Source organism: Rhinolophus hipposideros (genome assembly GCF_964194185.1).
Source record: "Rhinolophus hipposideros genome assembly, chromosome: 10".
Classification (NCBI taxonomy): domain Eukaryota; kingdom Metazoa; phylum Chordata; class Mammalia; order Chiroptera; family Rhinolophidae; genus Rhinolophus; species Rhinolophus hipposideros.
Genome location: NC_138056.1, coordinates 71,180,910 through 71,194,987, shown reverse-complemented (window position 1 = coordinate 71,194,987; position 14,078 = coordinate 71,180,910). Strand labels below are relative to the sequence as shown.

At 36.9% G+C, this 14,078-nt stretch overlaps 1 protein-coding gene across 1 annotated transcript; it reads left to right on the top strand.

The window, feature by feature from the left end:
• The first annotated feature begins 4,062 nt into the window (after positions 1–4,062).
• Positions 4,063–13,859, top strand: LOC308503711 (macrophage metalloelastase-like). Its single transcript, XM_081063321.1, has 10 exons — positions 4,063–4,212; positions 5,112–5,353; positions 5,938–6,086; positions 6,175–6,300; positions 9,430–9,591; positions 10,100–10,223; positions 11,055–11,188; positions 11,620–11,779; positions 12,492–12,595; positions 13,202–13,859. Exons 1-10 carry the CDS (start codon positions 4,111–4,113, stop codon positions 13,306–13,308), a joined length of 1,410 nt encoding a protein of 469 aa, XP_080919447.1. The 5' UTR covers positions 4,063–4,110; the 3' UTR covers positions 13,309–13,859.
• The last annotated feature ends 219 nt before the right edge of the window (positions 13,860–14,078 follow it).

The following is a 14,078-nucleotide window of genomic DNA, read 5'->3' as shown; positions in this document are numbered from 1 at the left end:
CTACTTCGTAAGGTATGTAAGTGTCTAATCACTAGGTTGTACACCTGAAACTAGTGTAATATCACGTGTCAACTGCAGTTGAAAATTACATTTTTAAAAAATTTAAAAATATAATGAACCCCCCAGCAGTTAGGTAATTGAAGCTTATATGCCATCTTGAGCTAAGTTGAAGGTGGTAGGGGTCTGGGGCTTCAAATAGGAGGGAGACCATTCACAAGAACATGTGAAGAGTAAATGTTTAGTAAACAAATGTTTGCCATGCCATGCAGAAAAGTCTTTCTGATATGATAGTCATCTCTGGTAATAGGTCTCTTCCTACTATGGACCCCCTATCTAAATTCTTTAAGGCAGTTAGGAGGGAGATACAAAGCTCTTCCTGACTCTGCTGGGCCCCCAGTTGTCTTCAATTCAGTACAATCTATATGCTAAAGTGACACATTCTGGGGTAGCATATTCTGCTGCCCCTCACCTACAACATTCCCAGGGCTGTTTGATTACTCCTGGCCCTCACAATAGCAAAGGGGGCAGCCTGGCTTTAATAAAAAGCTTGAGGGTATCACATCATTCTTGTAGTGCTTGCATTACTAAGATACCCAGAGGGACACATCATTCTGAAGAAAAACCAAAGTTATACAAGTGACAAAATGAAGTGTGTTGTAACCAACAGTCAGGACAGAATCAGGAGACTTCCTAGATGTCTGTCTCCTCAGCAATTCCCTTCGCTTCTCCAGTCTCCTGTTTCTTTATCCATACATGGAGAGGGTTAACCAGCTCAAGTTTTCTTCCAGTGGGAACCAGTCGGCTAAGCGATTTCTTCGTATATTTCGGGAGCATTTCTCCTTCCTGGTCTTTGTCCAAGACCACGTTTGCATGTAGTTCTGGATCCTTAGGGATGATACCACAACTAGCTGGAGATGACTATATCAGGGATGTACCTTAGAATGTCCTGGTGTCTGGCTCAGAAAGGTAGCAATGTAACACAGAAGCTTTGTGTTTAAACATCGACCCTTTACTAAAGAAACTCTTATCAGGACAAGTTACGCCTTAAGAGGAACTCTGATCTTGCCTGCTTTCTGCACTTTCGTTGGAGTGCTCTTCTCCACATAAAGCATTACCCCGTGATTCTCACTTCCTTCACTGTGTCCCCTGGAAAATATGTCTCCCCTGGGATAGACCCAGCTTCCAGTCTTTGCCAAGATTGATACAGGGACTCCACTATTTTTGAGTCCATCTGCCTGTGTTCACTGGCCCAAAGAAACACACAAGCAGGATAGAAAGAAAAAAAATGTTTAATACTGAATAGACCAATCCAGAGATGTGGAGTTAATTTTAAAGACCCAAGTCCCTGATGGAGTGTAAGTTACAGATTATATCGGGCAAAATCACAAGACACCATGGTTTAGGGGTTTGGGGTTCTGCTGGGAGCTGATTGATTAGAGGTGATGTAAGGGTAATAAACCATTTCTTAAGGTCTTGAGGACAGTTCTGAGGTCTACTCTGGCATCTCTCTTTCTGGTTTCATGGGAAAGTAGCCAAGGGGTCTTTCCACTTGAGGGCTAAGGAGCTGAAACATAACTTCAGTCAAGATGCTATTTTTATCCTGCCAGAGGTCCTGACATGTGACCATTAGTCACATAGAGGCTACTGTCTTCTGCTGCCTCAGGGTTTGCTGATTATCCAGGGGGAAAGGCTAGGTCTCTGAGGGTATGAAGAGATATGATTTCTAGAGCTAGGATTTAAATCTAAATTTAATCAGTCATAAGGACCTTTGGTTTCAAGATCATAAGTTCATAACCTTTTCGTAGAACACTGACCCTTTTTTAGCTTCTTCCACCACAGTAGAGAGGTCTTAGCGTGTATTTGATATCCTTTCTCATCCTCATTACCAATCTCTTTCAAATGTATTACATAAGAGTGCAATAAAGGAAAGAAAATAGCAACTCATTGATTCTTTAAGGTGTGTCAAAATTGAGGTCATATAGTTTTCTCTATATTTCAGTGTAATCCTTGTAACAACTTTTGAGGTAGCTACTGTTATAACGATTTTACAAGTGAAGAAATTAAGTCTTAAAGAGATTAAAGGGATTACCCAAGGTCATAAAATGATGGAGCTAAGGTCTATGGCAGGTCGACTTGACTCCAAAACCTAAGCTTAAAACCACTGCACTGTCCCATGGCTGCCCAAATGACCCTCATCTCCTTGACCCACTTAAGACATTTGGTGAGCCAAGACTGAGAAATCATTAAAATTTGGGTGTACTTTTCTATTTTTTGAAATCTTCTAGTGAGGACATTTTTTCACTTCCTTTGTATCTGGGCAGCTTTTACTGTGTGTTTTACAGCCTACACTTTCTAGACTTCCTGAAAGCCTTCCAAGAACTGGATTCCTTCCTTCTGTGAATAAGACAAGTTCTTCTGTGCTTTTATTGAGGTTGAGGAACACACGCTCTGTGTAATAATTGTTCCCAAAAAGGAGGTTTCCTATTGATGTCCATTAGGTCCTATTTTCCAACTAGATTCATTCACACATATTTATTGAGCACCTACTAACTTCAAGGCAGTGCTAGGCACCAGAAATACAGTGGTGGAGAATACAGACAGACCCTGTCCCCACAGAGCAATGTTTTGCTGGTGGAGAACCAGCGTCTCCAATATTTTCTGATAATCCCTTTTTCCTGCTTTCTAGCCAAACTGCCATATTCCTCTTATGATTCTTGAGTTAAATTCAATATCTAAAAATATTACCTTATAATTCTTCTATATGATCTTCCTCTTCATGAATCCTATAGCCACACCTGGTTGCAAACTTAAGATGAATGTTGTTCTCTTCTCACACTAAGGGGAAGGGAATGAATATTAGTGAGCACTGATAGTATGTGCTGGTATTTATAATACTTTGTCTTATTTAATCATCACAAAAGCATAAGGAAGCAAAAGTTATTATCCTCATTTTCAAATGAAATACCTGAAGTCCCTAGATGTTAAATCACAGAGCTTGAAAAAGGTAGAATTTGGAAGTGGATGCCAGGTACAATGCAGAGGGCCTCCTTTCCTGCCTATTTAGAAAGGGAATTATTCTCCTAGAACTCCAGTCTCAAGGAAATGCTGGGAAGCAGCCAGCATTTCCTAGGTATGGGAGCTCGGACAGAGCAATGACAGAATCATAACAAATTAATTTGTGTCTCTCCCCACCCCCACCCTAGATTGTTCATATGGAATCAGAAGGTAGCCCCACTGTTTGCCCTTCTACCTTTGTTTATTCCTTGATTCTTAAGTGTTTTCAGTCTTCAAATATTCTCTATTGACTGAGAGGCAGATTCTGTGTTAAGTGGCCAATTAGGTCACTGGATAGGAAGCTGAGCTGATAGGGAGGTAGACATTCCAGATGCAAAGTTTTGGTATCCTCCAAAATTGAAGTGTTGACCTTCATGCTGCCAACTCCAAACAATTTGGAAGGTAGAGAAATTTGCCTCTGGAATCTCTTTACCCAGCTATACAGCTGGGACTGGTCCTCAACTCAGGTGGCTGACGATCTGAAGTTACAGAAATAGGATCAAGCCTGTACAACACAGAACTAGCATCAAAGCATCATGATGTTATGAACTTTTCCTTGATAAACATGAAATCTCTATATCACAGTTCTCCAGGGAGCTAGATTCAGCTTAAAGAAGATCTCTCTGTTCTAGCAAAATGATTTTAATTATCTAACTTTCTAAATTTAGTTTTTTCTTAAAAGCTTATTTCACTTATAACAAACATAAAGTATTACAGTGAAAATTCAGGTACTAAACTTTCTTAAAATTCCCTTTTAAGTTACTTGTATATTTTAGCTGTTTAGTATTTCTTGGCTAATGGCTTATTATGGAGAACTATAGCCCTGAGTGATTGATGACTACATTGCTAATTGATCCACTGTTGCCCCTAGAATATGGTCATGCTTGTGTTTCCGGGTTTTTAAGATAAATTAAAGGATGATACCAACTGTGAGTCACTCAAGGGATTTCATTTTTGCTGAGCCTGTCCTAAGGACTATATAAGAGGGACATTTAAGGAACTTGTACTGAAAAAGAGCAGGGTAATTTAGGTTAAGTCATTCAGAAGAAGTTTAGAATGAAGTTTCTTCTATTGACACTGGTCCTGCAGGCCACTGCTTTTGGAGCTGTTCTCTTGAGTGAGCATGCAAGCACTGAAGGAAATGTGGAATATGCTCTAGTAAGTATTAACACTATTGTATTTATCTAGCCTGATTTTGTCTTTAAGATTTATTGCACTGACCAGCTTCATCTTGAAAAATACTCTTTGAAAACTGGTTTAGGAGACTATTTGCTTTTAGCACTGAGTTTTTCTTTGCAGAAGAGGAATGTAAGAAAGAGGTATTGGTTTTGAAGGAGTGTTACAGAATTGGTGGGTCAATTTGTCCCTTCTACTAAAAAGCTCAGGGGAAGGAGTTTTAGTTCAAAATAATTAGCATTTTACTTCTGTTATGGTATTTTATATTAATCATTTAAAGTTGGTTAATAATGTAAGATTTGAACAATTGCTTGATTAATTTAACTACTTCAGTTTGCCATGATAATTCAAGAATACACTCTACCTTTACTATCCCAGATATTTCTTCATGAGCATTTCTTAAATATAGAATTTTTCAATTTAGTTTTGCCTAATTATATGAGTTCCAATGATATGCTCATTTTCTAAGTTTGTTTTAATTTTAAATTTGTCATAGTTGTCCATTGTGTTGAGCTTTGAACTTTTCAGCAAGAAAACTTTATTCCAACTTAAATTAATTAACTTATACATCCTGACAATAAAGATTTGCTGCTTAATGAATGCCGTGATAAGCTAGATGCTGAGATAGGTTTTAAAAACTAGAAACAAGTTTGAAGGGGTAGAGACATAAAACTGTTTTTAGAGGGTTTCCAGAAATCAATCTTGTTAATTGTTTATGATGTGTCTTTAACAACACAGCAAATTAAAATTTTTTTCTTATTATACTCAATTGTCCAATACCTGGTTCAAAAGCATCAGTGTGCACTTGAGTCACACGTACAGAGCTCCAACAGAAACATTTCCATGTATAATAATGTATTGCTGAATGTGTTTTTTTCCAGAGGTACTTGAAAGATTATTATGGCTTCGAGTTGGAGACAAACACAAAAATGAAAGCCAGTAATGACTACATGGAGAATAAAATTCAAGAAATGCAGCAGTTCTTGGGGCTAAAAGTGACCAGGCAACTGGACACACCTACTCTGGACATGATGCACACACCTCGCTGTGGTGTGCCTGATGTTCATCATTTTAGGACGATTCCAGGGAAGCCAGTATGGAAGAAACGTCTTATCACCTACAGGTAACACCATGGCAATGTATTTGTCTACTTTCCTAGAGGTCTGACATCTAGAAACCAGAACCATTTAGATATAGCCCAAAATCTGGAAGTAGATAAGAAGCCTCCCTCAATTGTTAACACTACCCCTCTATTAAAATTCATTCTCTCAGGAAAGGTGGCTTGTTCACTCAGGGATTGTTTGGCTGCCAGACTAGGAAGGCTGCAAACAAAAGGAGAATGAACCTAAATCTACAACAAATAAGGCACAAGAGAAAGTTTTATAGAACAGTCAAGATGGATCAATGCAGAAGTACGGGGCGGGGGTGGGAGGGAGCTGGAGCAAAAAGCATAAGCTTCTGTGAATGCAAATCTTTCTCAATGGTGATCCATGAATCATAAATGAGAGCAATCAAGTTAGATTCTTTTTAAGGAGGAAGCTGTCCAAGGATAGATGTTTCTGTAATATACAAAGCATATATTTCAGCTGGACAATTAATTTATGAAATGATTCATTCTCTAATGAAGCTTGCAGAAATGAAGTATAATAAGACAAAATTAATCCATGGTTTCCATATATTTTTCTCTCTATTGTTTTGCTGGTAAAGAATCAATAATTACACTCCTGACATGAAGCGTGCAGATGTTGACTATATCATCCAAAAAGCGTTTCAAGTATGGAGTGACGTGACCCCTCTGAAATTCAGAAAGACTAATACAAGCGAGGCTGACATTATGATACGTTTTGCTTATGGAGGTAGAGAACTTGGGTTTACTTCATCTGTATCATTTGACCCGACCTGTAGCACGTATAGAAGGACTAATTTTCTTTCCTTTTTAAAAAGCTCATGGAGACTCGAGTCCTTTTGATGGCAGAGGTGGAGTCATAGCTCATGCTTTTGGCCCTGGACCTCACATTGGAGGAGACACACATTTTGATGAGGCTGAAACCTGGACTAAAAACTACAGAGGTAGGCAAAATAAACAAACAAAACCACAAAAGAAAACCGTAACAAATTCTAAATATGTAACCATGTTGAAAGGCTACATTCTGCGAAAGGATTATAAGATGAGAAAACATGTTCTGATTATAATTTTGCCACTAAATAAAATATAACGCTTTGTCTCAATTTTGCCCTCTATAAATTGAGTCTATTGGACTAGATTGTTTTAAAGATCAGAATCTGAGGGTGAGCTAGTTCATCAGCATAAACTCAGGAAACTTGAGAACCATAGTATGGAATGGTAAAAACTGTTATTTAGGTGATTAATTTTAACAGTGCAATTCGTAAACTCAGGCAAACACAGATACTAATTTTGTGTGTGCTAACAATCCTAGGATAGAGTAGTCATCTTCGTGATCCATTATATGTTGATAATTTCTGAGATTCATAGTGACACAGAAAGATGATGCGATAGAGAATTTAGAGATCCTTGTAGAGAAACACAGGGTTATATGGTCATGAGGTTATATGGTCTTGTGGTCTGTGGTCCTGGGGTAAAAATTTCAGAATGCCCAACTAATCATTTAATAATACGTTATGTGTGTTTACAGAGGGCGCTGTAACTCACCATCCCTCTCTAAGAGTTGGAAAGTTGGGATAACTAGTCTCCCCTGATTGGAGAAATCACTATCCATTGAAACATTTAAAGCATCATATCAGAAGCCTTCCTAATCTTTCTATTGGAAATCCTAGATTATATGACTGACTCATGTGGAAAGTAAACAAAGAGAATGTCATCAAGAATATGCGTATTCAGCACCCCCCTCTCTCTGGCTGATATTGCACACATTGGATGGCAATATTCTACAGACTAGAGAGGCTATTTGCTTTAGTCTGATTCATGGCTGAAGGCTTACAGAATTCTTTTTTTTTAATTAAAGTTAATTGGGGTGACAATTGTTAGTGAAATTACATAGATTTCAGGTGTACAATTCTGTATTACATCATCTGTATATCACATTGTGTGTTCACCACCCAGAGTCAGTTCTCCTTCCATCACCATATATTTGATCCCCCTTACCCTCATCTCCTACCCCACACCCCCCTTGCCCTCTGGTAAGCAGTAAACTATTGTCTGTGTCTATGAGTTTTTGTTTCTCATTTGTTTGTCTTGTTCTTTTGTTGTTTTGGGTTCATATACCACATATCAGTGAAATCATGTGGTTCTCTGCTTTTCTGTCTGACTTATTTCGCTTAGCAAGAATTCTTGAGAAGAGGACTTCTGCATTGTCAAAAGACAAATGATGTAGGATTAGGTTTTTGCTGAGTTGCAAATCCTCATCTATATATGTCAAATTTGTCTAATTTTTTCCAAGGTTATTTGGGGTTTATAATATTTTTATCTGATATGAGAGATTTGTGCAAGTTACCTCATAGAATATTTTGGAATTCTGCAGTATCTTAGAAAAATCATTTAATACAGTTCTTTCCAGATAGAGGAAATTGAGACCAAGAGATAGCTAGCTTACCGAAAAGCTAGGACCAGAACATGCATTTCCAACTCTTATCTCAGCCCAGTGTGTACTTTGTACCCGTCAATGTTGCCTTATTTTTAATTGGTTCCATTCTGTTTTCAAAAAGTTAGATTATTTATGGAAATTTTAACTTAAAGTGCTCATTCTCAGGCTAATTCTTTGACACCATAAATTAAATGAATAATTAGCTCAATGGTTATTGAGTTTCAATTATGGCGTAAGGTGATGGGATGGGGGTGTTTGAATACAGACATGTAAAGAACATGTTCTAACCTGGAGGAGCACACAGTCTAGTGAGGAACAGAATACAAACGGAAATCTGTTATTCTGAGATGAGGACAAATTGTGGCCTTTGGAACAAAGGATTGTAGGATTTGGGAATAAAATTAATTCAGGCTTAGGTCAAATTATAAAAGGCTTTGTTTACTCTTCCCATGTTACACAGAGTTGAAAGAATGACAGAGTGTTTTCTTCTTTCTCATTATTTGAGAGTACTGAAACCTTCTCTGAGTTAGCTGCTGAGTTCCTGTGTTATAGGGGGTATTCCTAAATACCCCCCAAAGACAGAGGTGTAGACTCTATCTTGATACTTGGGTGCCAGAGAGTATTTCAAGGCCAAATTCTGTAGCTAAGTAGAGTGTGACCCTAGGCAAGTCAGTTCTGACATTCAGTTTTGCCACAGGAAAAGAAAGTCAAAAATGAAGACATTAGACTAAAACACAGGTAAAAAAAAAAAAATTATAGCCAGGAGTATTCAATTCTTCTGGGAATTGAGAAACTTGAAAGAAAGGACACACCACTCTCTCTTACCTACAAAAATACAGAAAAAATAAATAGGTATGACTACAACTTGGCAATGTAAATATGTCTAAATTGTAAGCATAGTCGCTTTGATTTCATTTAGAACCCTATGTAATAAAAGGATGAGTTTTAGAGCCAAGAAATTTAGATTTGAGTTTTGGGTCGGCACTTAATTTTATCAATTAATCTTGCTGATACTGTGTCCTCATCTGTAAATAGAAAGCATGGTGGCTTCCTTTCAGTTGTATAAGGATGAGACATATTTCTAATCCTTATTGGTATAGTTCAGTGACTCATAGTACCTGGAGCTTTATATGACCTGATGTTTGGGTTTAGTAAAGCATGGCTACTAAATACTTTTCTATATCCACTCAAGTCTGATCAAGAATAAAAGTATAATGGAGTGGGAATGATTAAGAGGCAACGAGAACTATTGAAGACATCTATGAGTTATTCTATAAATTTTCATAACAGAATATATTTTATTTGTATAACAGGGCAGTGAGCCTTAACCAGAGAAAATTTTGCCCCCAAGCAGACATTTGACATTGTGTGGAGACATTTTGGTTGTGAAAACGGAAGAGGGGTTTGCTACTTGAATTTGATGGTAAACTAAAGATTTCTAAACATAAAAAAAATTATCTGGCCTATAATGTCAACAGTGCCAAGGTTGAAAAGCCTTGTGCTGGAAGAAGAGGAACCAAGTGAAGAATTTCCAAAGGTTTCCCTTCCCACTGGGTCAGATTTCAGTCATGTCATTGTCTTCTAGATGCCCATATATTTTACTGCTCTTTTGCACTTCTGGTTGGTTTCTTCTTAGGCATCAACTTGTTCCTTGTTGCTATTCATGAGTTTGGCCATTCCTTGGGTCTTGAACATTCCAAAGATCGAAAGGCCATAATGTTCCCCACCTACAGTTACGTTGACCTGAACAAATTTCACCTCTCTGCTGATGACATACGTGGCATTCAGTCTCTCTATGGTGAGTTGAATTTCTTTACCATTTTGCTTTATGAAGATACTCATTCTTACGAATGTTTCCATATTATTTGCATTTGGATAAAACTTTAACGTCTGTTCTTGAACACCGTGAAAACTCTGTGAGGTAGGTAGAACAGATATCATCTTCATTTTTACAGATGAGCACAAGGAACCTAGTATGTTAATGCCAGAGCCAGAGGAAGAAACTGAGTCTTCTGGCCTCAAATTTGTTCTGTTTATCTAACATACCTTGTTTATTGAAGAAGACACACAGAGAAATAATAAAACTGGAACAGGAAACCCAGGGAGATATTTTTCCTCCATGATATTACAACAACTTGGGGGAAAAATCTTTAAAGTATGCTTCCTATAGATGTTATAGAAAGCTTAAATTGCTTTTTATGCATTTTTAATCAAGAAAATTAAAATTTTTTTAAAAAGAATAATTCTTCCTCTTATGAAGTAAAATGCAGTTTATTTTTCTAATGCCTCTTGAAATGTATTTTCAGGAGGTCCAGAAAACATAAAACCCTCATCAAACCCTAACAATCCAGAATCAACTACTCGTGTCCCCAATTTGAGTTTTGATGCTATCACTACAGTGGGAGAAAAAATCTTTTTCTTTAAAGACAGGTAGGATCATTTTCATCTATGACAAATTTTAAAGACTCTGTCCTGAGGTGTTTTTTTCTGGTGGGAGGGGTGAAGGGGGTTGTCAGAGAATAGTAGTAATAATGGAAAATGAAATACATGAAAATTGTGAGAAGGGACTTGGACTTGAATCTGTCAGCAGTGGAGAGACTTGAAGATTTTGAAGCACGAGAGTAATATGATTATATTTATATCTTAACTAGAAAGCTGGCTTGTAAAAAAACAACAACAGATTTTTCAGGAGGAGTATGGGTGGGGAAAGATAAGACAGAAAGCAGAGAAGCCAGACTGTTTTAACCCTAGATGAGAATGGTGAAGTCTGACAGAGTACCCATTTAAAGGACTTGATTCTTGCTTATAGAGAAGAGAATTCTAGGATGGCCTATGGTTTCTGTCTTAACAACACAGATTGAAGCAGATATTGGAGATGTGGGGGAGTATAGAAGATTGGTATTTGGTAGGGAGGAAAAACATCCTTCATTTTTGAGATTCAAAAACTTGAGACACTTGAGAATAAGTGACAATAATCCTTTAGATTGCAAAACTGGTGAATGGACTGTGGGGCCAGACTAGAACCTAGATCCTTTGAGTCCAAGCTCCAGGGTATTTCCATATACCAGTTTACCTGTTAAGATCATTGCTGTTATCAAAGAGTTGATTAAGATCCTTTCCTTGTTGTGCTTCTACACAGACATCCATGTAATAGAATGTGAAGATAATGGAAAAAAACGTTCAGTTATTTCATAGGTCCTCACATTTCATGGTTCTTGAGTCTACAATGATTTTTAACGTATTAAATGTTTTACATGTCAGTTCCATCAGGTGGAAGATTCCTGAGAGTCCAAAGAGTGGTGTTAGTTTAATTTCTTCTTTATGGCCAACTTTACCATCTGGTATTCAAGCTGCTTATGAAATTGGAGCCAGAAAACAAGTTTTCCTTTTTAAAGGTAATTCCAATTTTGCTATTGAGTCTACAGCAAGGAAATAAAACAAATTATACACTACTACTTTTTTTTTATAAACATGGATAAAAAAAACACTCCAAATTTAATAATTGAACTCTGAACTATAACCTCAAATTGCTTAAATACTTAGGTAGTGCATAAAACTTCTGGGAAAAGTTTGTAAAATATAGGTTGCAATACTTGTGGGGAAAAAAGTATAGAACCATAGGAGATAGAACCCCTCCCCCCCTTCATGGGCTCTCATGGGCTGGGGCTGAGGGAGAGATGACAGAAACTGGAACTTGTTTAAGAACAACGAGCAATGCATTTTGGAGCTATGGGGGGGAAAATGATGTTGTTTGTACTGAGTCAGAACATATTCCTATTATTCTTTTTGTATAATTCTAATGTGCCCTTTTTCTTTGTCTTCACAGATGATAAGTACTGGTTAATCAGCAATTTAAAACCAAAGCCAGGCTATCCCAAGAGCATACATTCTTTGGGCTTCCCTGACTTTGTGAAAAAGATTGATGCAGCTGTCTTTAACCCACTTCGCTATAAGACCTACTTTTTTGTAGATTGTCAGTATTGGAGGTGAGCTTGAATGGTTGGTAATTTGACCCCTAAGATTTGTGAAACAGGTAGAGAGTGAAGTTTTCCACATGGTAGCTTCCTATGCAAATTCCGGAAGTTCTTTGACCTTCCTGGGAGAGGGATCAAAAGAATATAGGACTGGAATAGTTATTGTCTACCTAGTGATTTTCTCTGTACTTTTGGATTCTGATTTATGAGACAACACACAATATGTTTTTAAAGGAACACTTTAAATTAAATGTCATGTTATTGACCATAGTGAAAATACATTGGAAAATAGTAGTAGAGCTGTATGAGATCTAGTCTCCACAGTCAGTTTGGAGGGTGAATGTATTTTCAGATTCCTTTCTGTAATATAATGATTGGACCTAATAAGACAAAATGAGGAAACCATCCTCTGAGTGACAGCTGATCCTGCAAGGTCTTCCCCAACAGGAAATTAGACAATCAGGCTCTATAAAGCAGGGCTGGGCACTGGTCGAAGCACTGCGGAGGAGTAAAGAAAGTGCTTGACTAGACTTCAAGAAGCCTAGGGTTAGAGTCCTATGGGACTTGGAATAAATTAGTGGAGTGTTTAGGTCTTTGGTTTTCTTATCAATACAGTTTAAATCCTTTCAGGAAGAGCCTTTCAGGAGAGAATAAGATAGGTTTTATTTCTCATGTCATGACATTCATTTCTGATGAAGCTCCTGCTGGTTATTTCTTTACTCAGGTATGACGAAAGGAGGCAATTAATGGACCCTGGTTATCCCAAATTGATTACTACATACTTCCCAGGAATTGGGCCTAAAATTGATGCAGTCTTCTATTATAAGAGTAAGTAGATTAGGAGCTATGAAGATACTGGAAATCCTTTTTTAAAACACTAAGTCTTTCATACTATTTTATATCTTGCATTCTTTACCTTCCTTTCAGCCCCTTCCACCCATCATGGGCTTTCATAGACTGGGGCTGAGATGGGATGAGAGAAGGTTGAGCTTGTTTGAGTTTGTGTTTGTGAATGTCTTCAAGTAAGGTCAACCAAAAAAATTGTTGACTGAGCCAAGATATTTTGTTGTTTCTTCCCATCTCTGTATCTTCTTCACTTTCTCCATCAAGATTTCTCTGTTCCCTACCTGGACCCAATCTCCTCTATTCCACTCTGAGTTCTCCACCTGGAATGTGACTTTTCAAAAATATTTTCATCTTGATAGTCAAGTTGTTGAAGACTAAACAACCTTCTCAATAAAATTAATGAAGGTATTTAATGAAATGACTGGCAGTAAGCAGATATCTGGGGGCAGGATACCTTGTGAAGGGACCCAACATTTATATTCTAGAATCAGACCTTGTCTAATCTAGATAATCTATAAAAACACAGATTTATGTCATTTTTTTAAAAAAATACAAGCAGAGAATTAAACAATTTGTTTTCATTTTTAGGACGCTACCATTTTTACCAAGGATCTAACATATTTGAATATGATGTCCTGTTTAATCGTGTCACCAAAAAGCTGAAAAGCAATGCCGAGTTTGGATATCAGGAATAGTATAATTCATGGTGTTTGCAAATTCACTACAGTTTATTACGCATTTATTGCATACTTATTATGTGCCCAGTGTATCATCAAATAGTAACATGTATCATAAAGTAAGGTAACATCTATAAACCATAGAGAAATGGTCATATGGATGAGTGATTATACAAAATACATAAGATATTTTAATTTTGAAAACCCTCATCATCAATTTTTACTTGACTCTGCTATAAAGTTTGAAAATTGACACCTTCAAAGGACAAGAGAATATCTTGGTTCCTAATATCCTTGAACTGAGAAGTTATAATTATTTCTCTGGCTTAACTAAAATTAAGAAATGATTAGTTTCTTTGTTAAATATTTCAGCAAGGATATCATCTTAATTCTTTTAGAGTAAAAACAGAATACACCTAGAACTTTAAAAATGACGATTAATGTATGTAACACATAAGTAAATTATATAATTATGGTGATGATATAATTTTATTCTGTGGCCAGTGTTGACTTTTCTAGTATTTTATATAAAGTATATATGTATATATATTGCTTAAATAAAAACTTTGAAAGAAAGTGTTTGGTTTTTAAGAATTTTTCTTTAAAAATAGAATATGTGTTTTGAAAATAATTCTGGACCTACTCCTAAATAAAACAAGTTTCTATGTGATTATACTAAGAAGTGACTAGAAATATGGTAACTCAGAAAAGAAAAAGGTCATGTTTGTTTTGACCACTTGTCTAAAGCCACCTGAATCCTTGGTCTCAAGTCAAGAGAACATCCTCCA

What these genes read in the sequence shown, in the direction of transcription:
- LOC308503711 (XM_081063321.1), top strand. Translation starts at nt 4,111, where the DNA reads ATGAAGTTTCTTCTATTGACACTGGTCCTGCAGGCCACTGCTTTTGGA. An exon ending in CTGGACTAAAAACTACAGAG is followed by an intron (nt 6,301 to 9,429) that starts GTAGGCAAAATA and finishes GTTTCTTCTTAG; the next exon opens with GCATCAACTTGTTCCTTGTT. An exon ending in ATCTTTTTCTTTAAAGACAG is followed by an intron (nt 10,224 to 11,054) that starts GTAGGATCATTT and finishes TTTACATGTCAG; the next exon opens with TTCCATCAGGTGGAAGATTC.